Source organism: Bufo bufo, chromosome 1 (assembly GCF_905171765.1).
Source record: "Bufo bufo chromosome 1, aBufBuf1.1, whole genome shotgun sequence".
Lineage (NCBI taxonomy): Eukaryota > Metazoa > Chordata > Amphibia > Anura > Bufonidae > Bufo > Bufo bufo.
In genome coordinates this window covers 655,481,992-655,506,825 of record NC_053389.1, presented here as the reverse complement: position 1 = coordinate 655,506,825, position 24,834 = coordinate 655,481,992, and the positions used below count along the sequence as shown (strand labels likewise).

The 24,834-nt window shown below is 45.6% G+C and overlaps 1 protein-coding gene across 8 annotated transcripts in view; it reads left to right on the top strand.

The window, feature by feature from the left end:
- The window catches only part of DMXL2 (Dmx like 2), a 181,602-nt gene extending 157,239 nt beyond the window's left edge, over window positions 1-24,363 (top strand). For 5 of the 8 annotated variants that reach the window (XM_040413981.1, XM_040413977.1, XM_040413980.1 and 2 more), the window contains 4 exons: window positions 19,406-19,497; window positions 20,313-20,365; window positions 22,311-22,528; window positions 22,645-24,363. In XM_040413981.1, coding sequence (XP_040269915.1) covers window positions 19,406-19,497; window positions 20,313-20,365; window positions 22,311-22,528; window positions 22,645-22,854 — 573 coding nt within the window. In that variant the 3' untranslated portion in view covers window positions 22,855-24,363. The remainder of the gene's footprint in view (window positions 1-19,405; window positions 19,498-20,312; window positions 20,366-22,310; window positions 22,529-22,644) is intronic. The other 3 variants (XM_040413983.1, XM_040413978.1, XM_040413982.1) reach the window with 1 other exon arrangement.
- The last annotated feature ends 471 nt before the right edge of the window (window positions 24,364-24,834 follow it).

The window sequence follows — 24,834 nt, the reverse complement described above, 5'->3', positions numbered from 1 at the left end:
TTTCCAGCTGCAGTGCGTCCTTTCTATGGACTGGTGCCCAGAACTGAACTGCATATTCCAGATGAGGCCGCACCAACGCTTTGTAAAGTGGTAATATTACATCCCTGCCCCACGACTCCATGCCTCGTTTAATCCATGACAATATCCTGGTGGCCTTAGAAGCAGCTGATTGACATTGTATACTATAATTTAATCTACCATCTACAAGGACACCCAAATCTTTCTCTATAAGTGACTCTCCCAGTGTTACTTCCCCTAGGACATATGAAGCATGGAGATTATTACTACCAAGATGCATAACTTTACATTTGTCCACATTGAACCTCATTTGCCAAGTTGATGCCCAATCACTCAGAGTGTTTAAGTCAGTTTGTAGTTTATGGACATCTTCCATAGGCTGTACAGTTCTAAATAGCATCTACAATAGTATCATCTGCAAAAATAGAAATGGTGCTATTAATCTTGTCCTCGATATCATTAAAGGGATTCTGTTACCAAGTTTTAGGTTATAGAGCTGCGGACATGCACGGCTAGATCGCCGCTAGCATGTCCGCAATATATCTGTCCTATAGGGCTGTGTGCTTTTATTTTCTTTAAAAAAGGATTTTAGAGATATGGAAATTAGTCTTGTAAGGTGACCAAGGGGCTTTACGAACCTTCCTGGTGCCCAGCACCGCCTATGTCCTCCGAATCTCCTCCTTTCGTCACCGTTAGATAGCCGTAATCTCGCTATGCGCGAGCTCGCGCATGCGCAGTGCCGATATAGTGTTCCTTCCCTATGCTGGCATCAGCCTCAGGGAAGGAACTGCGCATGCGCGAGCTCGCGCATTGCGAGATTACGGCTATCTATCGATGACGAAAGGAAGAGATTTGGAGGACATAGGCGGTGCTGGGCTCCTTCACAGGCGGGCGTGGCTGGGCACCAGGAAGGTTCGTACAGCCCCTTGGTCACCTTACAAGACTAATTGACATATCTCTAAAATCCTTTTTTAAAGAAAATAAAAGCACAGAGCCCTATAGGACCGGTATATTGTGGACATGCTAGCGGCGATCTAGCCGTGCATGTCCGTATCTCTATAACCTAAAACTTGGTGACAGAATCCCTTTAATAAATAAATAAAATATAGGGCCCAGCACTGAACCTTGGGGTACACCACTTATATCCCGGGACCATTCTGAATAGGAATCATTGACCACAACTCTCTGGACACGGTCCTTCAGCCAGTTTTCAATCCAATTACAAACTCTACTTTCCAAGCCTATAGACCTTACTTTACCTACTAAATGTCTATGAGGGACAGTATCAAAAGTCTTTGCAAAATCCAGAAACACTACAGCCACAGCCGCCCCTCTGTCCAGGCTACTACTCACCTCCTCACAAAAACAAATCAGTTTAGTCTGACAACTTCTGTCCTTGGTAAACCCATGTTGGTTATCACTTATAATATTATTTACAGTCACATACTCCTATATATAGCCCCTTAAAGGGAATCGGTCACCGGTTTTGAGCATATTAAGGTGTTACTACTGCCATGTACAATAAAATACCTTATTTCTTGCTGTAGTCTTCATTTTTTGTTTCATGGTTTCATCAGCGATAAAATCCACTTTTCTTGTGCATGGCATTGGGGAACACAGCACCATGGGTATATGTTCAACTACCACTAGGAGGCGACACTAGACATAAAAAGTGTTGGCTCCTCCCCGTTGGGCTGTACCCTCTCCACAGGCACGAGGCTATTCAGTCTTGTTCTAGTGTCCATAGGAGGCAGACCTGACCTGCTTTTTTGTGCAGGTCATCCTGCTACTTTTTTATTTTATTTTTTTTCTTCAATCATTTTTTCTTCTCTGCAGGTTCCGGCCTGCTGCAGGGGTGGCTCCATCGTGTTCCACTTTAGTTGCCCCCCTGCGGGCGCGAACTCGGGTACCTGGCAGCCACCCAGTCCCCACTGGAAACGGCTTCCGCAGCGGAATTCCGGTAGACCCACGGCACCTGTGTTGAGTCCGCCGAGGGGACGCCTGAAGACATCGGAAGGTAAGTAGGGATCCGGATCCATTGCGGGGGCCCTGTAGTCCCCTTCTCCCTCCTTCCTCCCCCCCCCCCCCCCCCCCCATCCTCTCCCATAACCTCTTAGGGTCTCAGGCACTTTGCTGGGTGGTCCACCCACTTTATTTCCCTCATCCCCATGAAGGGGGTTATTTTGGGGCCAGGGTACCTGCAGGGAGGCCCATGTCTCCTCTGGGTCCGGCGCTTCTACCTGGAAGTCGCAGCGTTCCCGCATTAATGGGGGTAATTTTCGGGTGTTTTTCCTGCAATTCCCCTCGGCGCCGTGTTCCTCCCGCGCGGCGGTTGCTTCCGGACGCCTTCGCGGGCGTCGGTTTCCGGCTGCATGTTCCTAATCTAGGCCCCGGCTTTTCGGCCGACTAGGCCGCAGGTCACGTGGGGCGGAGCCTTCTCTCCACCCACTCCTGGCTTCCCGGGCTTTTCCATTCACCCTCCCTCCGTGGGGCCTCTCCTGTTTGCCCAATCCAGCTCCAGGTTCCATGCTCTGTCAGAGGGGCGGTTTTTCCTCCGGCTGTCAACTTCTTTTTCTACACCGGGTCGCCATCTTCTCCTGCATGGGGCGCGCTGCACAGCTCCTGGGGTCTGGTAGGCAGCCTCTGGCTGAATTGCTCTGTAGGCTCTCCCCCCCTCCTCTCAATTGCCGCATTTTCCTGCAGTCCTGCCATCTGATATATAGCTGCTGCAGCACCTCTTGGGAACAGTGGCTCCGGGGACAGTTAGGTCAGCCCTGCTGCTCTATGAGGGCTTCCTCTCCCAGCCTCCCTATCGGATCGCCACGTATTTCACGTGCGTCCATTGTCTACGGAGGTTTCCATGTAGTCTGCTCCCCCCCCCCCCCCCCCCTTTCCACCCTTTTGTGTAGGTCCCCCCTGAATGGGCTCCCTCCCTGTCGACCATGGGAACCTTGCCTGACTCGCCAAATCCCCGGCGGAGTCGCTGGAGCGCTACCTAAAAATTGCGGTCTCCTCTCCCCCCCTCCCCCCCAGGCTCACGCTCAGAAACAGGGTCACGCAAGGAGTAGCCCACGGACCAACCTCGGGTGGTCTTGACTAGCTTCCACCCCTCCTCGGCATCCCTGGGTCGCCCCAGGACAGGCCTGAGGCTGGTGACGAAGCCTTTTCTGTCAGTTGCCTCTGGGGACACCTCTGCACCGATTCCCTCGGAACAGAGCATCAGGCGGTCTTCCACCATGCAGGATCTCTCTGTGAGGTCAAGACAAACGTGCACGGTGGTACCTACCCTACCCGGGTTTGGTGCCCCTCTAGTGGACTTTCGGATGGCGCTCTCATGCCTGCACAGGTAATTACCGCACAGGTAGGGCAACCGTCTCCGTGCTTAGCAACTGGGACACCTACGCGGTGTCTCTGGTACGTACGCCCTCGTAGGCTGTACACGACAGTCCTTCCTGGTTCCCCTATCCAGGGGCTATGTTCCAGGCAAGCTGATAATTCAGGCAAACGCCTCTTGTAGGGTTGGTAACCCTTCTCGGCGTCTAAAGGTTCTTTTCTAGTAGCCTGTATCTGTGAATACAGGCCTGCTTTTATTGCCGTGGCGATTACATCTGTCTGTTTCCAGCCGCCTTGTTACTTTCTTAGGTAGAGTTCCTACACCTACTCCAGATGCTGTAGCCATTACCCCTGGCTGGCTCTATGGTGTTCCATGTGGCACTATTTCCCCCTACCGGGTGAGATTTACAGGCCGCCTTCAATTGCCGCAGCAATTGCACCTGTCTTTTTCCAGCCACCTTGCTCCCTTCATAGGTAGAGTACCTACACCATCTCCTGATACTGTATCCAATATCCCTGGCGGGCTCTATTGTGTTCCCTGCAGCACTTTTTCTCCCTTCCGGGCGAGATATAGAGGTCTCTCAATCGCTGTTGCAATTGCCTCTGTTTGGTTCTAGTGGGCACCAAGCTGCCACCTTGCTCCCTTCATAGGTAGAGTACCTTCACTACCTCCTATCTGGCCTTATGGCGTACCTTGCGGCACTATTTCTCCCTTACTGGACAATATATTGGGGCCACCTTGTATTGCCGTGGCCACTGCACCTACCTCATCTTAGTGTGCACCAAACAGCCATCTTACTCCCTTCTTAGGTAGATTCCTGCACCGTCTCGATGCTGCAGCCGTTACACCTGTCTGGCTTTATGGTGTACTATGCGGCCCTGTTTCCTTCTGGTGAAATAGAGGGCCTCCTTCAGTTGCCATTGCACTTACTTAATTGTGGTGTGCTCCTGTCGTTCTTTGTGGTACCGTGCGGCCCTATTTTCCCCCTACCGAGCGGAATATAGGTACCATTGCTAACGCGGTAGCCGCTGCACTTCTCTGGTCCTAGGGTGCACCATGCGGCCACATCGCTCTAATCTTAAATCTAGTACCTCTACCATCTCCAGATGCTGCACCCATTGCACCTGTCTGGTCAAATCTATACACTACACAGCCGTATTTCTACTTTAACAGGTTGAGGACCTGTACCCTCCAAATGCGGTCGCATTCCCGGATGCTGTGGCTTTGTTTCCACTCTCCTTAGTGTGCAACATGCAGCCACTTTACCTCGGTTTTAGGCGTGTATTTTTAGTTCCCTATGGTGCAAACTGTGGCCCATACAGTTTCTGTATTACTGGGTGCTTCCTTCCCCAGACTCCATTCTATGCTGCGGACGTGGTTACTTCTCTTTTTGGTTCTTACATACATCTGCCACTCCGTTACTGTCGTTCTCTATGGCCTTCTTGTACTTTCTCAGGGCACTGTCCACAACAGGCCTTCCTGGTTCTGCATGTGCATGGTAACCATATCTGGCAGGGGTGGGCCAGCCCAACCCCCACCTCCACCTTGTCGGTCTACTGCTACTTCTGGTGTACCCAGTATATGGCTGATCTGTTCTGATCTGGTGGGTGGTCCACATACAACCACGCTCCCTACACCATGGCCAGGTGGTTTTTGGCTTTTGTGCTAGGGTTGCTCTTGCCATCCCTATAAAGTACTACTGTCGGCGGCACTCCGCGTTACCCCATATTATAAAGGATTACACGCGTTGTTTTCTGTTACAGGGCGGACCATTCCTGGTGGAGTACAGTGATCTCCACTGGATCTTTTTCCTTGTTGGGGTACGTAGCTTGGTGAGCTCCGGCCGCTGCAGCAGTTTTCGGCCATCACTTGATGTCCTCCGCCACACGGAATCATTCTGGGGTCAGTGTTTTTTCCTCGCTGGACGTCCTTCCTCATGAGTCAGGGACAGAACCACTGAGCGCCACACACCTGCCTGGTAGGTCGAAATTTCTGCTGATTGCTCTGGCATCGGACAGGGTTCCGTAGTTCCTTCTGGGTCCGGGTGTTCCCTTATATTCTCTGCTTAGTTGTACTATATGACAGAGGGCAGTTCCCTTGGACCTTGCTATTGTCTGCGCCTGTCAGGTACTTTCTCCCCCGGGGAGTCTTCTGTATGTTGGTCGCAGCTGGTTTCTACATTTTGTGTAGTCACACCCAGTTTCTTCATAGCGACTTCGCCATTCCTTATGCGTCTGGGTGTCTGTCGATTTAGTGGTACAACCCAAGCCGCTGTACTTTCCCTCCCCGGGACAATGTATGCAGATTGCTAGCCACTATTCTTAGAATGGCTAGTTGTCCATGACCAATCCCTTCCCATATGGTGGTTCTTTTCATTTTTTCTTGGATATTTTGGCTTTTGTTGTCCTCTGGTGGTTTCGTTCCTGGTTCCTTGTGAGCCCATACCGGGTACTCCTTTCTGGAGTCCCTGTCCCCGTTCATGTGACCACGCAGATTCTGTATGATAATCGTTGTTTGGGGGTTGATTGTTCCCCTTGTGGGTTCCAATAGCCTTGTGGACCTCTTGGGATTTGTGTCTATCTTCCCATCCTCCCACATCAAGTACCTGGTGTTGAGTGGTTTAGTGCTACGGTTTGCATTTCCACCTTATGGTCTCCTTCGGGAGGGACTTCCTCCTGTTTGTGGAACCTTCCTCCTTAGATTGTTGGGAGTACTCCCCTTCTCCTCCCATGTCTCTCAGTCCAGTGTGTCCCTGCTGGGATTTCCTGGGCCTGCATCTCCCTGATACTTCATTTGGGTTTTGGGATGCAGGTCTTATCTTATCTTTTCTTTTTTCCTGGCCTTTACTTGCAACCTCCTCCCTTCCCAAGGGTTGGCGGCTTCCCTTAGCGCCTTTGGGGTTTTCACCTTTCAATAGGGCGCTTAACTTCATCACCTGCTTTGCGGTGGGGGGAGTCCTGCTCACTTCATTGTGAGCCTTTCTATGGCTTCGCTCACTCCAGTGTGTCCCTGCTGAGATTCCCGGGGCCTGCATCCGTTCCCCTTTTTTTCCTGATACTTCGTTTGGCCAGGGTTTCTCCGGTCTTGCTCTTCTCAGCGATATTTTTTTTTCAGGGGCTCGTTCCTCGTCTCCTGATTTTGTGATGCCGGTCTTATCTTTTCTCTTTTCCTGGCATTTTCTTACAACCCCCTCCCTTTCCAAGGGTTAGCGCTTTCCCTTAGCGTCTTTGGGGTTTTCTCCTTTCAATGGGGCGCTTATCTTCATCATCTTTTTTGTGCTGAGGGGAGACCTGCTCACTTCTCATGGGAGCCTTGCTATGGCTTCCCTCACTCGTTTGGCCTTCAGTGATTCCATGTTTCCTTGTTCCCCTGGCCTGTCAGGGGTTGGCCACAGGGTGTTTGTGCTTTTGCCTGAGTCAATTAGAATGTTAGGTAGCTCCAATACGCGATGCTGTCCTACTTTCTCTCCAGCCTTTGGATGAGCTGGGTGTTTCCCTTTTGCCTTCTTCTTGCATTTGGGACCTTCTCCCAGGCTTTTGTCCTGGGGTGCTGGCAGTCTTCGCTGCTGCTTCCTTGGGGTTTCTCCCTTGTTATGAGGCTTCTTGCCTGTTCCGTGCATTTCTCCTGTTGGGTCACATAGTTCTCCTGCACCTGTATGCCCAACCGGTGGCATGGCTGTCCTTTTCCCACCCTCGGGGACTGCTTTGGGACGTCACATGGTGCTGTGTCCCCCAATGCCATGCACGAGAAAATTTGATTTTTTTGTACTCACCGTAAAATCCTTTTCTCGTAGTAGGCATTGGGGGACACAGATCCCACCCTATGTTTTTTTTTTACTTCCGCTTCTCCGGGCTGGTCTCTTGATCTTTCCCGGTACGGGAGTTGTTGGTTCCTTGCCTTTCTTCTCTCCTACTGCTTTTGGTACAAACTGAATAGCCTCGTGCCTGTGGAGAGGGTATAGCCCAACGGTGAGGAGACAACGCTTTTTATGTCTAGTGTCGCCTCCTAGTGGTAGTTGGACATATACCCATGGTGCTGTGTCCCCCAATGCCTACTACGAGAAAAGGATTTTACGGTGAGTACAAAAAATCCAATTTTTATGTTAAGCAAATGTGTCCAAGGTGCCCAGAGGGGCGTTATTATCCTTCTCTGGAGCCCAGTAACTCCCCCGTACAGTGCCCAGCCCGCCTTCCTTTAGAGCCCAAGCACGCCTCTTGCAGCATAAGTAACTGCCCACACCCGAACTCTTTGCTGCCGCCTCCCTCCACTATGTGAAATCTCACGCAGGCGCAGTACTGTGGACTGCCTGCACAATGTAGAAGCTACTGAGGGCAATAGCTTTAAATTTGTCACTGGGCTCGGCGCATGCCCAGTGACACATTTGAAGCTGTTGCCCTCAGGAGCTTCTACATTGCGCAGGCAGTCCACGGTACTGCGCCTCCGGAAGAATTCACTGAGCGGAGGGAGGGGGCAGCAAAGAGTTCGGGTGTGGGCAGTTACTTATGCTGGAAGAGGCGTGCTTGGGCTCTAAAGGAAGGCGGGCTGGGCACTGTACGGGGGAGTTACTGGGCTCCAGAGAAGGATAATAACGCCCCTCTGGGCACCTTGGACACTCATTTGCATAACATAAAAAGTGGATTTTATCGCTGATGAAACCATGAAACAAAAAATTAAGACTACAGCAAGAAATAAGGTATTTTATTGTACATGGCAGTAGTAACACAATTAATATGCTCGAACCAGGTGACAGATTCCCTTTTAAGAGTCCATCAAACATTTTTCCCTCAACAGAAGTTAAAGAGGACCTTTCACCGGATTTTATTGATAGAGATAATAAGTACCTGTACTTGCGGGGTATCCCCCGCTGATGCTGCCACCTTGCCTGTTTTGTTAAAATAGCGCTCCTACGCCGCACTGTGCCCCCCGGTATTTTCCCCGCTCAGTATGTAAATACTGAGCATCGGAGCAATGGGGAGGAGACGCAGACTTTCTCTGTGGGTGTCTCCTTGTCCCCTGGCTGTAGCGCTGTCCAATCGCATCAGAGAGCATCACAGCCAAAGAATGGGTTTTTTTTCTCCCTGGCTGTGACGCTCTGCGCTGCGATTGGACAGCGCTACAGCCAGGGGAGAAGGAGACACCCACAGAGAAAGTCTGCGTCTCCTCCCCATTGCTCCGATGCTCAGTATTTGCATACTGAGCGGGGAAAATACCGGGGGGCACAGTGCGGCGTAGGAGCGCTATTTTAACAAAACAGGCAAGGTGGCAGCATCAGCGGGGGATACCTCGGAAGTACAGGTACTTATCTCAATTAATAAAATCCGGTGAACGGTCGTCTTTAAACTAACTGGTCTATAATTACCTGTGAAGGACCTTGATCCTTTTTTGAATATGGGCACCACGTTTGCCTTGCACCAATCACTTCGCACTGTACCAGTACCTAGAGAATCTTTAAAAATTATAAACAGGGGAACAGCAATGACTGAACTGAGTTCTTTAAGCACTCTTGGGTGTAATCTATCTGGACCCTTGTTCACGTTTACCTTATTTAACTTATCTTGGACCATATCTACAGTCAGCCAATTGAGTATATTACTGTATGTACTAACAGCCCCGGCACCACAGATATCTGCTCCTTTCTCTTCTTTTGTATATACAGAGCTAAAAAAAACATTTAGTAACTCTGCCTTTTCCTTATCTTCAGTGACTACCCCCCCTTTACTATTATTTAGTGGACCTACCTGCTCAGACCTAGGTTTTTTACAATTTATATATTTAAATAATTTTTGGGGATTTGTTTTGCTCTTTTGCTACCTGCTGTTCATATGTATTTTTGCAAATTTTATCTCCTTTTTACAGATTTTATTAAGCCCTTTGTAATCTTCAAACGCTCAAGCTGACCCCTCAGATTTGTATTTTTTAAATGTCCTTTTTTGTCTTTTATTGCCCTTTTTACAGTAGCTGTAAGCCATGGGGGGTTTAATTTTAGCCATTTATACTTGTTACCTAAAGGAATACATTTTTTAGTGCAGTTACTCAATTTGGATTTAAAGCTCTCCCGTTTATCCTCAGTATTAGGGTCCATTCACACGTCTGTAATTTGGATCCGCATTCGTTCCGCAATTTGCGGACCCATTCACTTTCAATGGGGCTGGAACGGATGCAAATCCACATTTCCTGGATCCGCATTTTCGGGATCCGCATCCGTTTTTTCGGGATCCGTTTTTCGGGATACGCAATTTCGTTCCTGAAAAAAATAGAACATGTCCTATTCTTGTGACAGTAGCTGCTCCCAGTCTATGCCCTGAAATGCTGCCCTCAACCCAGGGAAATTAGGCTACTTTCACACTTGCGTTCAGAGCGGATCCGCTCATATAATGCAGACTTGGGATCCGTTTGCATTATATTGTAGAAAAAATTCTAAGTGTGAAAGTAGCTTCAGACGGATCCGTCCAGACTTTACATTGAAAGTCAATGGGGGACGGATCCGTTTGAAAATTGAGCCATATAGTGTCAAATTCAAACAGATCCGTCCCCATTGACTTACATTGTAAGTCTGGACGGATCCGTTTGCCTCCGCACGGCCAGGCGGACACCCGAACGCTGCAAGCTGCGTTCAGGTGTCTGCTTGCTGAGCCGAGCGGAGGCTGAACGCTGCCAGACTGATGCATTCTGAGCGGATCCGCCTCCACTCAGAATGCATTGGTAGCTGGACGGATGCGTTCGGGGCCGCTTGTGAGAGCCTTCAAACGGAGCTCACAAGCGGAGCCCCGAACGCTAGTGTGAAAGTAGCCTTAGCCTTTTTGAAATTCAGTGTCTGCTCTGCCTGACAGAGTTTGCTTCTTATAGTTTAGGGGGAATATAATTATATTGTGGTCACTATTACCTAGTTTTTCTCTAACAGTAACATTTCCAACAAGCTCTGAATCATTAGAGATTACCAGATCCAGCAGAGCATCGGCCCTAGTGGGAGCTTCTACAAACTGGCCCATGAAGTGGTCCTGCAGCAAGTTGAGGAATCTTCTCCCCTTTGCGGTTGAGGCAGAATCATGACCCCAGTCAATGTCTGGGAAGTTAAAATCTCCCATTATGACCACTGTACCAGCTAGTGCAGCCCGCTCTATTTGGTTATACAGTTGTGTTTCTATCTCTTCTGTGATGTTAGGGGGTCTATAGATTACACCAAGTATTATTTGTTCAGTGCCGTGATCAATTGCTTCAATAGCGCTTAGCTTTGTGCCTCACTAAATTAGGCCGCGGTATCACAGCAGGACCGCAACACTGCTGCTCAATTAACTAACTAACATGCAATATAAATGATACCAGGTACAATCCTCGTGCGCGGTATCATTTTATATTGAATATTATTTTTTCAGTGTTTATATCCTTTTGAACTTCCACCCATGTTTCCACATCCTCACCCACAATTGCCTCTTTCACACTTGTCTTCAGATCACTCCTCACATACAGGCACACGCCACCTCCTTTTCTATTGACCCTATCTTTCCTAAATAGTGTAAAACCCTTAATATTTACAGCCCAGTCATGCGAAGAATCCAACCATGTCTCAGCCACACCAACTATATCTATGTGTTCTTCTAGTACCATAACCTCCAGCTCCCCCATTTTGCTAGCTAGACTTCTGGCATTTGTGAGAATACATTATAAATTACTATTACCTATAAAGTGAATATTCAGGATTTTTGGGTTACCTTGGTTGATGTTTGTATGTAACAGGTTTTTGTTACCAGCAGTTCTATTTTTCATAAGTGTATTGTTATGCCCAGTCTTCTCCCTACTTTCCTCGCTAACCCCAGCCCACACTAAATCCCCACTATTACAGAATCATGGGACCTCTCGGCACATGTACGACGATTACTTCAATAGTGCCACAAAAAATGGTCCTTAGGACCTGTCTTCATGTTTTAAACTTTTTATTTGGGTATATTTATTAAAACTTTTTTCTTAACAACAAATACTGCAACGACTAAGAAAGGAGATGTACATAATGACAGAGGGATGGATATAAAGGGAACATGATTGGCCATTAAAGGAAGGTCATGTGACACCGAACCCTTAAAGGATGGTCTCCGCCCCCAACACACATACCTGCACGATCCCCTGAAGACGCTGGGTGTCCAGCGAAACATGTCTGGAGGCAGGATTTATATATATGTGTGTGTGTTTTAGTAGCAGTGGCCAGCAGATGGGGAACTCCTCAAGAGGAGTAAATTTACAGCTAGTATAGCAATATAGATAACTGTCAGCCGGAGTACTTAAGCCTGAAGTTACGCTGCTGTGAAGGATCACAAACAGCAGGAACCTGCTAAGTGAAGGAGATAATCTGCAACCACCGGGAATTTTAGTCGTCGCAGTATTTGTTGTTAATAAAAAAAGTTTTAATAAATATACCCAAATAAAAGTGAAGTTTTAAACATAACAGCACACTTCTATATCCCTTTCTCTATCTACACTATCTACCCCCTTATTAGTATGACCCTCCCCCCAGGTCCTAGTTTGAAAGCTCCCCCAGCCATCTAACCATTTTTCCCCCAGGGCAGTTGCACCCTCCCCATTATGGTGCAGCCCGTCCCTACTGTAGAGCCTGTAACCGACAGAAGTCAGCCCAGTTCTCCATGAACCCAAACCCTTCCTTCCTGCACCAGCTTCTGAGCTACTTATTTACCTCCCTAAGCTCCCGTTGTCTCTCTAGTGACGCTCGTGGTACTGGTAGTATTTCTGAAAACACTACCTTGGAGGTCCTGGACTTGAGCTTCTCTCCTAGTTCCCTAAAATCATTTTTAAGGACCTTCCATCTCCCCCTGACTTTGTCATTGGTGCCAATGTGTACCATGACCGCCGGGGCTTCCCCAGCCCCACCCAGCAATCTGTCAATCTGTTCAATATGTCGAACCCAAGCACCCGGAAGACAACACACTGTTCGGCATTCACGGTCTCGGTCTCCTAATAATAGAGTCCCCTACCACCAGCATCTGTCTAACCTTTGCTGCACTCCTTTTCCCATCCTTCCTGCAGCGGTCATCCTCCTGGTTGCTAGGAGAAACGCCCTGCTGCAGTGTTGCTGGCCCTGGGCTTTCATCCCTAATATCAGCCAAACAGGCATATTTACTAGGGCGTTCCAGCTCAGGACTAGCCTCCCTGGCACTTTTCCCTCTACCCCTTCTTCCTATATTAACGCAACTGCTGACCTGATAGTCCTGATCTTGTCCTCCTCCTCCCACCTCCATTTCACTGACCCCAGTCAGTGCCTGCAGAGTGAGGTCTAAGCCTCTCTCCAGGTCTGCAATGCCCCTAAGTGTTTCAAGCTGCCTATTCAGATCCAAGATTTGGGCTTCCAAATATGCAACACGATTGCATCTAGTGCAAATGTAATCACAAGGCACGCATACAGTCGTGGCCAAAAGTTTTGAGAATTACATAAATATTGGAAATTGGAAAAGTTGCTGCTTAAGTTTTTATAATAGCAATTTGCATATACTCCAGAATGTTATGAAGAGTGATCAGATGAATTGCATAGTCCTTCTTTGCCATGAAAATTAACTTAATCCCAAAAAAAACCTTTCCACTGCATTTCATTGCTGTCATTAAAGGACCTGCTGAGATCATTTCAGTAATCGTCTTGTTAACTCAGGTGAGAATGTTGACGAGCACAAGGCTGGAGATCATTATGTCAGGCTGATTGGGTTAAAATGGCAGACTTGACATGTTAAAAGGAGGGTGATGCTTGAAATCATTGTTCTTCCATTGTTAACCATGGTGACCTGCAAAGAAACGCGTGCAGCCATGATTACGGTGCATAAAAATGGCTTCACAGGCAAGGATATTGTGGCTACTAAGATTGCACCTCAATCAACAATTTATAGGATCATCAAGAACTTCAAGGAAAGAGGTTCAATTCTTTTTAAGAAGGCTTCAGGGCGTACAAGAAAGTCCAGCAAGCGCCAGGATCGTCTCCTAAAGAGGATTCAGCTGCGGGATCGGAGTGCCACCAGGCAAGAGCTTGCTCAGGAATGGCAGCAGGCAGGTGTGAGCGCATCTGAACGCACAGTGAGGCGAAGACTTTTGGAAGATGGCCTGGTGTCAAGAAGGGCAGCAAAGAAACCACTTCTCTCCAAAAAAAACTTCAGGGACAGATTGATCTTCTGCAGAAAGTATGGTGAATGGACTGCTGAGGACTGGGGCAAAGTCATATTCTCCGATGAAGCCTCTTTCCGATTGTTTGGGGCATCTGGAAAAAGGCTTGCCCGGAGAAGAAAAGGTGAGTGCTACCATCAGTCCTGTGTCATGCCAACAGTAAAGCATCCTGAGACCATTCATGTGTGGGGTTGCTTTTCATCCAAGGGAGTGGGCTCACTCACAATTTTGCCCAAAAACACAGCCATGAATAAAGAATGGTACCAAAACACCCTTCCAACTTCTTCCAACAACAGTTTGGTGAAGAACAATGCATTTTCCAGCACGATGGAGCACCGTGCCATAAGGCAAAAGTGATAACTAAGTAGCTTGGGGACCAAAACGTTGACATTTTGGATCCATGACCTGGAAACTCACCAGATCTTAATCCCATTGAGAACTTGTGGTCAATCCTCAAGAGGCGGGTGGACAAACAAAAACCCACTAATTCTGACAAACTCCAAGAAGTGATTATGAAAGAATGGGTTGCTATCAGTCAGGAATTGGCCCAGAAGTTGATTGAGAGCATGCCCAGTCGAATTGCAGAGGTCCTGAAAAAGAAGGGCCAACACTGCAAATACTGACTCTTTGCATAAATGTCAAGTAATTGTCGATAAAAGCCTTTGAAACATATGAAGTGCGTGTAATTATATTTCACTACATCACAGAAACAACTGAAACAAAGATCTAAAAGCAGTTTAGCAGCAAACTCTGTGAAAACTAATATTTGTGTCATTCTCAAAACTGTACATTGCACAGGACACACACTTAGGCCGAATGCACACGGCCGTGTTCCGCGGCCGAGAGTGGTCCGTGGTATGCCGGGCTGGATTCCTGCACTATAGTAATACACTCGTATGATCTATACGAGTGTATTACTGTACAGCAGCGGCGGCATGAAGCGCACGGCGTCATAGCAACCAATGACGCCGTGCGCTCCTGCTCTGAACAGGAATCCAGCCCGGCATACCACGGACCGCTCTCGGCTGCGGAACACGGCCGTGTGCATTCGGCCTTAGTAGCATTGTCCATGGAGCACATGTTTAAATAGGGATGAACAGTAAAGAAGGAAAACGGTACATATGAGTTAGAATTAGACCCTGTCTGCTGCAGTTGGGGGACTAGCTAGAATCAAGCCAACAACACACAAGGAAAATCTATCAAACCTTAGTTTCTTGCTCAGCAGCCCACTTAGTACAGCAAGCTCTGGAAGAGTTCAGTGGTGCAATAAATAGCACCTGGAAGCACACGCCACTCCCCTTAACCGAGCAGAGAAAAAAAATGGCAGTACCAAAATACAAGTACTTAACTCTCAGGGACCTCCGCTTCACACCTCACTCAGCCACCTGCAATCACTCCCACGAAATCACACTCCGCACCAGAACTCCGGTTCTTTAACTCCACTTATTCAGCAGCCCACTTAGTACAGCAGTATAGTCAGAAAAGGAAGATTTCCTCCCTGAAGGTCATTTTTATGTTTACAGCTGCAATCAGAGCGATAACTGAATTAAACTTTTTCATTATAACCCGTTCAAATATGTATTCACATTGAAGATGTAGAATTTAATTTAATCATATGCTTCCAGCAAACCTTAAAATGACACTGTTGCTATTTTAGTGAAGCCATTTGTATATTCTGTGGACTTGTCACCCTTTTCCATAAAACTCTGAATAATCGCCCATTTCTGATTTTATTTTATTTGTTTCACCTGTAAAGCTTCCTGATTGCAGAGTGTTACATCTTGTTAACAGACTGATTTAACCAATATGTGCAGAGAAACTTAGAAGGAGCTTGCTTTTCACATTGTGTTATAGGGTGCACATATAGAAAACAGTATATGTGATTCGTTGGTGTTTTTTCACTTTAAGTGGTTTCCTTTGCACTTTGGCAACCACAATAACACGATGCTCTGTTCTATACAGCAGAAGCACAGCAGACTTATTATATATCAGCTGCATCCATTAGGCTAGAAAAAAAATATCCTCTATCCAGTCATGAACCCAGTAAAATGTATCTACATTATTTATTCCATCTACTGAAGCACTCTGGCGTTTTTTTTGTTTTGTTTTGCTTAACTAAAACCCATTCTAGTATTGTTATTAAGTAATGGCTATTATCTTTTTCTGTTTGCCATCGTTGGAGCATCTCTTTTTCTACTGCTCTTTTGTGTCTCTGCATTGTGACATCAAGACGGGGGTGAGGGCATTTATCGGGGATTAGGCTACTTTCACATCTGCTTTTTCCTTACCGGTATTGAGTTCCGGCAGAGAAACGCTTCAGTTTTGTCCCCATTCATTGTCAACTGGGACAAAACTGAACAAACCAGAACAGAGTGCACCAGGATGCATTCGGTTCCGGTTTGTTGCGCTCCCACGCCGGACACAAAACCGCTGCAATCAGCGATTTTTGTGTGTGGCATGGGAAACTGAACATGCTATAAACATGTATTACATGCCAAACATGTAGTATATCAAAAATGAACATGCCAGATCCATTTAAGTCAATGGTGCCGGATCCGTTTTTTTTTAGACACAAAGGGGTTTTAGTGTCGGATCTGGCATGTTCATCGGATCTGTTCTGAATGGATGCAGCCAGTTGTATTATTCAAACAGATGCGTTTTCCTCCAGTTTTGAGATCCCCTGCCAGATACAGAAACCAGAAAGGAAAATGCAGATGTGAAAGTAGCCTTAGGCTACTTTCACACCTGCGTTCAGGTGTCCGCTCGTGAGCTCCGTTTGAAGGGGCTCACAAGCGGTCCTGAACGCAGCCGTCCGGCCCTAATGCATTCTCAGTGGAGGCGGATCCGCTCAGAATGCATCAGTCTGCCAGCGTTCAGCCTCCGCTCCGCTCAGCGAGCGGACACCTGAACGCTGCTTGCAGCGTTCGGGTGTCCGCCTGGCCGTGCGGAGGCGAGCGGATCCGTCCAGACTTACAATGTAAGTCAATGGGGACGGATCCGCTTGAAGATGACACTATATGGCTCAATTTTCAAGCGGATCTGTCCCCCATTGACTTTCAATGTAAAGTCTGGACGGATCCGTTCAGGCTACTTTCACACTTAGAAATTTTTCTAAGTTATAATGCAGACGGATCCGTTCTGAACGGATGCAAACGTCTGCATTATAGGAGCGGATCCATCTGATGAAACATCAGACGGACCCGCTCCGAACGGCAGTGTGAAAGTAGCCTTAGCTGACATACACTTGCCGACACCCTGAAATGGGTCCTGCCAGCTGCTGGTGACGCCTTCCTATGTTTAGTACCCTCATTCTGAGCAGTAGAGCAAGTTGGAGGTTTAGGATGCAAAAATCTATTGATCCTTTTAGGATCTCTACTTGCAGTCGTTCAGTAGAAACCTCCATTGTTGGCGTGTGATAGACAGAGTGTTAAAGTCAGTTCTCTGACCTGTGTCTTGTACCGAGATGTACATCTGTACTTGAAATATGTAGACAACAGGACTTATATTCGAAAACAATATAACTTTTCACCATACAAAGAATAACTTGTATTGAAAAAGTAATCCCCTTGTAAAGGAAATGCGTCACCAAAAATCTTATCTGCCAGTTAAAATGTCCTTTTTTGTAATCTGTTTTTATTTTCTGACTGCAGATCTATGTATTATATTTCCTGAACATGATTATGGGGCGGCCATCTTGCCTGAGCTTTTCTTAACAGCATTTAGAAAGCATTAATAAAATTGCTTTATGGCAGCCCCATGGTCCATAGACACAATGGTCAGGAGGGGACCTCAGTGACTTCTATGGGAGAGTTTTCTAGGCATGCTCTGTGATCTGTGCAGAGGTCATTGTACACGGGAAGAATAGATAAGCGCTGACAATCACCTATTGTAAATGGTGGATCCTGTCTTATCTATACACAGAGGTGATATCATTACAGGCAGGATTAGAATGGTATACAACTGCAGTAAAGTGATCTGTATAAACCAAGAAGTGGCGCCAATTATTAGACATACCGTATTTTTCGCACACCAGATTTTAGAGGAGAAAAATAAGAAAAAAATATTTTTCATCAGACCTCATATCAGATTCTCAGATCAGACCCTCATATCAGATTCTCAGATCAGACCCTCATATCAGCCCTCCATGTCAGAACCCCATCAGACCTCAAATCAGATCTTTATTTTTAACCCCTATCTGACCTCTAATCAGCCCTTTATTATTAACCCCTATCAGGCCTCAGATCAGCCCTTTATTATTAACCCGTATCAGACCTCAGATCAGAATAAAAAAAAAAAAACTACTCTTACCTCTCCTGCACCGAGGCTCCGCTCTGGGCCCAGCGTCTCGCTCCTCCAAAAACTGCAGGATTTTATAATTTTTGTTTAAATATATGGATTACGTGGAAAACTAAAATTATCAAAAATTCGTTAAAATATGTTTCATTTTCTAATGACACATTCTCTTGAAAGTTATTCTGTCAGCAGGTTTTTACATATCAGACCCTTCATTAGTGACTGGTAGGCCTTGAATACCCTTAATTATTTTAATCTACTGCTGTACTGCTTTTGGTTCCTGCCCAGGAGAGAAGAAAACTGTGGCACACGGAGCAGGAGCGAGGGCCAGGCAAAAGCAGAATTTGGGCGCCTTCTCCTGTCAGTCACCTAAAGAAAGGATGAGCATCATGGACACAGAGACAAGACAGATGGTGCAGTGAGGTGCTAGGGCCCGTCCTTTGTGCTCCATACAGCTAGCTAGCATATTTGTTAATCTGTTACTGCTTTCAGTGGAAAAAATAGTTTGTTCAAATATACAAATTAGCTGTTTGGAGCACCAAGCCAAGGGCTCTAGCACCTCAGTGCTGTGTCCATCAAGCTCATCCTTTCTTTAGGTGATTGACAGGTCAAGGCGTTTGAATCCTACTTTTGCCTGGTCCTCTAATCTCACTCCTGCTCCTTGTGCCATACATTTCTTCTCTCGTGGGCAGGAACCAGAAGCAGTACAGCAATTGATGAACGTACAGTAGCTAAGGTGCTGTTCCAATAGAGTCACTATTCAAGCCCTTCCAGCCACTCTAAATGGTTGGTTCCTGCTGACTAGACTCCCCGTCTAGACCTAAGGTCACTTTCATCGTTTTATAGCTGTGTTAGGTAAGGGAAAATGGTTCCATATATTCTATATCCTCAAATCCAGCAATGCCCTACCTTCAGTGTTGCTTCCTTATTCATTTATTTATTACCGTGCTATTAAAGGGTATAGAGCTGAGGACAGGGGTTGCTAGATGGCTGCTAGCACATCCGCAATACCCAGTCCCCATAGCTCTGTGTGCTTTTATTGTGTAAAAAAAACGATTTGATACATATGGGAATTACCCTGAGATGAGTCAGAGCTTGAAAATATGACTCTTCTCTGGTCACACAAGTAAGATATGACTCTTATGTTAATTTTCATATGTATCTAATGGTTTTTTACAGAATAAAAGCACACAGAGCTATGGGGACTGGGTATTGCGGATCTGCTAGTGGCCATCTAGCAACCCATGTCCTCAGCTCTATAACCAAAATCCCGGTGACAGGTTCCCTTTAAAGGGGTTCTCTGGGCTCGCCTATATTGATGACCTATCCTCAGGATAGGTCATCAATATCAGATAGCTCATCAATATAGGAGAGCCCCTTTAAGTAAAAGTACATCACTATCCCTATCTATGTATATAACTATTCCTCACATAAAAAAGAGGGAAGTGGTCTTTTAGGCTGCCTGACATTTGATCCTTATGTTATCCATGTGGCCTACAGTGTGTAAGATTGTTTGAAGCGCCTATGAAATATCTGTCAATCACTAATACACAGTACTCCCAAAACAACCGGTTTCATATATCTTTTCTATTTATTGCATTTTTGCAGCGTTGGCAGTGTCATACTAAAACCACAAGTGACTTTGCATTTATTACCTCGTCAAGCTTGGTTGCTACAACAGGACAATCCAATGATAATAGGTATGATATATCATTACGTTGCTTGCATTTTACTCTTTTACCAGTTACTGTCTCCATCCCTCTTCCTTTGTAGATTATAAGCCCTCACCCCCCTGTACCAGTCTTTTAATAAGTTTATTTTATTTTATATTGCATAACCCTAGATATACAAATTATTTGTAAAGTTTATGTATTGGATTGATTTACGCTTTTTTGTTATATGTTCCCAAAGAGATCAGCTATTTCCTTAAAGGGGTTGTCTGAGTTATGAAAACAATATATATAGCACTGTAAATCTGATGGTCAGCAATATATAACTGAGCTAAGCAGGTTTTAGGTTAAAAAAATTATATTTCCTCATTTCCCTGGTTGTCTTTTGGCTGTTTGTTTACCTACAATAACAGCAATCTCTTCCACTCCCCCTGCTCTGCAAAGGGAGTGGATACAAGTGCTGCCCTGAGTGACATGTCTGCCTGCTGGGAGACTCAGCAGCATGTTGTATGTGTAGGACTACAAGTCCCAGCTGTACAATGACACTGCTGATACACACAGGATTTTCCCCCTACCTGTTCTTGTGCAGAACTCCTCTAGTCTGTCAGCTCCTGTGCCCAGCATTTGTCTCCTCACTGCCTGCAGCTACTCAGTAAAGCCTTCTGCCTTGTCTGTATAGCTGAAGGGGTTAAGAATCCAGGGAGAGAGCAGACAGCAGTGAAGGGGGGGCGTGGCCAGCACAGTGAAGTCTTGTGTACAGACACACGTTGTTGTTGTTGTTGTTGTTGTTGTTTTTTTTTTTTTTTTGCTATGTAGCCATAACTCTTGATTTTATTTTATTTTAGAAATGTTTGTCTCTGGGACACATTGATATCACCAAGTAACAGTCTTGTTCATGGTAAGAAATAAGTATTTTTGTATATGCAAGTGTTACAGGACAGGGCACTAATATATGGATATATGTTACAGAATAAGCAGATGGTAAAGCTGCTGCCGGCTAGAGAGTTGTGGGAGTGTAAAAAGGGTTGTCCAAAATAATGAAAAATTATCCATGCAATAGCCAAGAATAATAAAATCACCTTGCCCCTTTTTCCAGTGCTGTTCTTTGTATCGCTGGTGCAGTCCGCCTGCCACTGCTCGTTTACAAGCTGCAGAGGTGACGTCCAGTGCACTTGACCACTGCAGCCAATCACTGTCATCAGCTTTCTAACGCTGAGGTCAGTGATTGGTTGCAGTGGTGAGGTTCTGTAATCTGCACGTCACTGACACTGTAGCCTGTCACTGCTTTGCATAAAAAGTAACAGCAGGAGAACCGGACCAGTGCCCCAGAGAACAGGGGGTGGGTTTAAGATTTTTTATTTTAGGCTATTGCAGGACAGCTGATGGAAGGCAATTAAATGGGTATTCCCTCTGGCCTTTTATGGCATATCCCCAGGATAGGGGATAACTGACTGGTGTAGGTCAACCTCATGCAATCTGTCACTTCATTCTTGATGGGACTGCTGGCAATAGTCGAGCATGTATTTTGGTATCTCTGGCAGTCCCATAGAAAATGGATGGAGCAGCAGGGTGTATGTCCGACCTGCCACTCCATTAGGTCACATGAAATGGGAACCCCATACTTGGAATCAGTGGGTGTCGCAGTGTTTGGATCGGTTAATAATCCCCCACTCCTTTGGATAACTGGGTGCAACCCCTTTAACGAAGGCTAGTCTCACACCTGCAGCTACCTTCCAGGCAGGCTCTTCCAGCATAGAACAGCTTGCTGGAGCTCTCCGAATCCGATATTGCCAGATACTGATGCCTTCCCGCTGAACCCCATGGACTATAATGGGGTTCGTTAGAGATCCAGGCACTACCTCGCAAATATGCCGGAAAGAAAGGCTGCACGCAGCGTTTTGTTGTCCGGCCGATTCCCAGCACTTTTGCCTGAAACAGCTTACCAAGACAGCCAGACACAGGAGGGAAACTAACCGAAGTTTTACTAAGAAGCCAGTTAAACCAGACATCTTCTATATCAGCGCTTATATTCTATACTAATGTACATTCATTGATTTGCCTTTTTTTCAATACCTATATATGCTTACACATACTATATATACATGCTGCTTCACATAATGTTCATTTGGGCTACCTACACACGTTGTGGGTTACACACGTTTTTTTTTGCTCAGATTTTTGTGCGAAAAAACTTTCGCGTAATACAGTAGCAGCAATGTGAATGAGATATGACAAATGGCATGTGACTTTACTTTTTTCATTGCATGTGAAAACCAATCTGCTGTGCGGATTTAGACGTTTATGGTATGTCAGTTATTTCTGCGTAGTGCAGATTTCACCCTTTGCAATGCGGAGGGTGAAATTGGGACAAAAACGAATCAAAATCTACAATTAATACGTGCGGAAACGCAGAGAGATCTGCACAAAATCTGTGTGGAATTTCTTTTTGAAACTTGCACCCTTGTGCAGTAGCCTTAGGCCTCATACACACGACCGTTGTGTGTTTTGCGGTCTGCAAATTGCGAATCCGCAAAACTCGGATGGCACGGACAGCCATTAATATAACTGCCTTTTCTCGTCCCCAAAACGGACAAGAATAGGACAGGTTATATTTTTTTTGGACCACGGAATGGAGCAACGGATGCGGACAGCACACAGAGTGCTGTCTGCATCTTTTGCGACCCCATTGAAGTGAAATACTGCGGCTCGGATGCGGACCTAAACAACGGTCATGTGCATGAGGCCTTAGACTGAGTAAAAGCGGAAGCTTGATTAACAGGTATAAAGTACATATATCATTAGTAAGGGAGTTGTGTGGTAACTTTGTCTCTTTTTACTTTTAGCTTTCAACTGCCATGATAATGGTGCCACAGTTCTCCAATATGCTCCAAAACAACAGCTCTTGATTACTGGTGGCCGGAAAGGATACGTCTGTATCTTTGACATTAGACAAAGGCAAATCCTTCATACCTTCCAGGCCCACGACTCTGCAGTGAAAGCTCTTGCCCTGGATAGTTCTGAAGAATGTTTTGTCACTGGCTCAGCAGAAGGAAATATGAAGGTAATGCATAGAGTTATCCCCATACATGTCCGATTGTGTTTAAAGCTTAATTAAAATCTATTTCATTACTGTACTGCTTCTAGGCTAAATGGCTGTTTTTGTCTTATTTGACACAGGTATGGAAGTTAACAGGCCATGGTCTAATTCATTCTTTTAAGAACGAGCACGCAAAGCAGTCGATATTTCGGAATATTGGTGCGGGTGTCATGCAGATTGAAGTGGGAGAGAAAAAGCGTATCTTCTCCTGTGGAGCAGATGGCACGCTGAAAATGAGGATGTTGCCTACTGCCTTGAGGACCCAGGCGGGCATTTTCGATATTCTCTAGACACTTCACCTTTTAGGCTTTGTCTCCACCTCCAGATGTTGATCCACAGATGCAAAATGTGTAGGAAGATTTAGAAACTGGGGAGTTAGAAGCTGCTTAGGAAAGATACATAAAAGGGTATTCACATTAGAGCCAGGTTTTATGCTGCTGAACCAAGTGGATATGCATGCCCGCCATCTAGATCTGTCAAACTGAACACATGAAGGTTTTCCTGGTGAGCCTAGGGCACGTGTGGAAGTATCGCTGAACATTTTTTAGCATCATTCTGACTTCTCGTGGGATGCTATCATTTAATTTTGAGGTAGATCAGAACACCATAAATTGCTATAAAATCTTTACGGAGATTGATTTTAAGAGGGATGAGCAAAGAACCAAAAGGGATGCAGTGGTCTTTATAGTTTACATGATTTTAGTCATACATGCCTGCAAGCATGTAGCCACTCTACAGTGCAGGCAAAGTACATGTACACAAACAGTAGGCAGAGCAGAGTCCACCAAAAAGGAAGTCATTCACTTTGTCCCTGTGGTCACTTTAGAAAGAAAAATGATGAATTTCTTTCCTTTGTTAACTTTTTAAACTGTTTACACATATTCCAGACATTTCCCACCAGACTCTTGTACTTTACAGAAAGCATGTATGTGTTTTCCTTAAGTCTTACCTTCTACATGAAGGTAATGTATTTGCTCACCGTCAGTTTCAGATACAACAACCAAGACACCTAGTAATGACATTTACGGAAAAATCATTCATAGCTGCCGAAAGGCCCTCCATCTGTTTTTGAGCGGGTACTCATTGTTTTCCTTGGTTGGGTATCTTTTAATGTTTTGTATTTTATTTATTAAACCTTGTAATTTGCACATAATTTAACTGCTGTTTACCATATTCCCTTCCTTGCACATTACCACGTGTCCGTAGGAATTCAATGAAACCTATGTGTTGGTTGTAGTGGACGTGACCATACTTCTCTGCATTCATGCTTAGTCTTTAATTTTTTCTGCATTTTTGGAGTTTGTGCACATAAGTGATCACACTCTGCTTTATGCCTATCTATCTGGCAGCATGCAGAACCCACCACAATCTTGTGAGCACTGCTCTGATAGATTTCACAGCAACACATTTTACAATGAATGTCAGGCTTCCTGTGGCCAGATAGTGACTAGTGGAAAGCGATATAAAATAAATTATTACACAGCATATGTATAACTATGCAGAGTTGAATATTGTCGGCTTGTAAAATACTAAGCAGTGTTGTGTGATGTACTTTCTCTGTTGTAATAAGCTACCCAGAACTTACTGTCTGTGTGTACTTTCCTGTCATCCTCCAAGTTGTCTTATTATTTTTACTGCAATGTGTGTGTGGTACTATAAAATATAATGACATTTCAATCACCTTTCTCTTATAACTTTGCCTTCCTCAAAGACTATTTAAAGGTATACAGTATGTATAGAAAGGAAAGAGTCATTGTTAGAGTCTACTTTAATAAATGAAATAAACCCCTTTTATTTCATGGAAACATAGTTTGTGACTTACTGCTAATATAATTGTACACATTTACTTAAAAGAACACTAAATACAGAAAATGGACAAAAATGGCACAGACCCTCCCCCTTCATCTATTCCTTTCCATTGATCCTATTTTGTCTCATGTTACCATTAAAACTGAGAAATATGTAAAAGTAATCTTCCTGTCTCAACTATGTCACCATTTTCCTCCTCCCTGTCCTGTGACTGGATGTAAAACAACTGGCTGGAGCATCAGCTTTCCCGCTCTGCCATGCCTGCAGTTGGACAAAAAGATTGTTAAGCCTCAAAACTTTACTAATCTCCACCTTCTCAGTCATCCACAGGCCAAAGATGCAAGAGATCACACAGGAGATTTAGGAGATTTACACCTGTGCTGCCTGCTCAATTTGTACAAGACCAGGGGCGGATTGGCCATAGACTCTACAGGGAAATTTCTCGGTGGGCCGATGCCCCA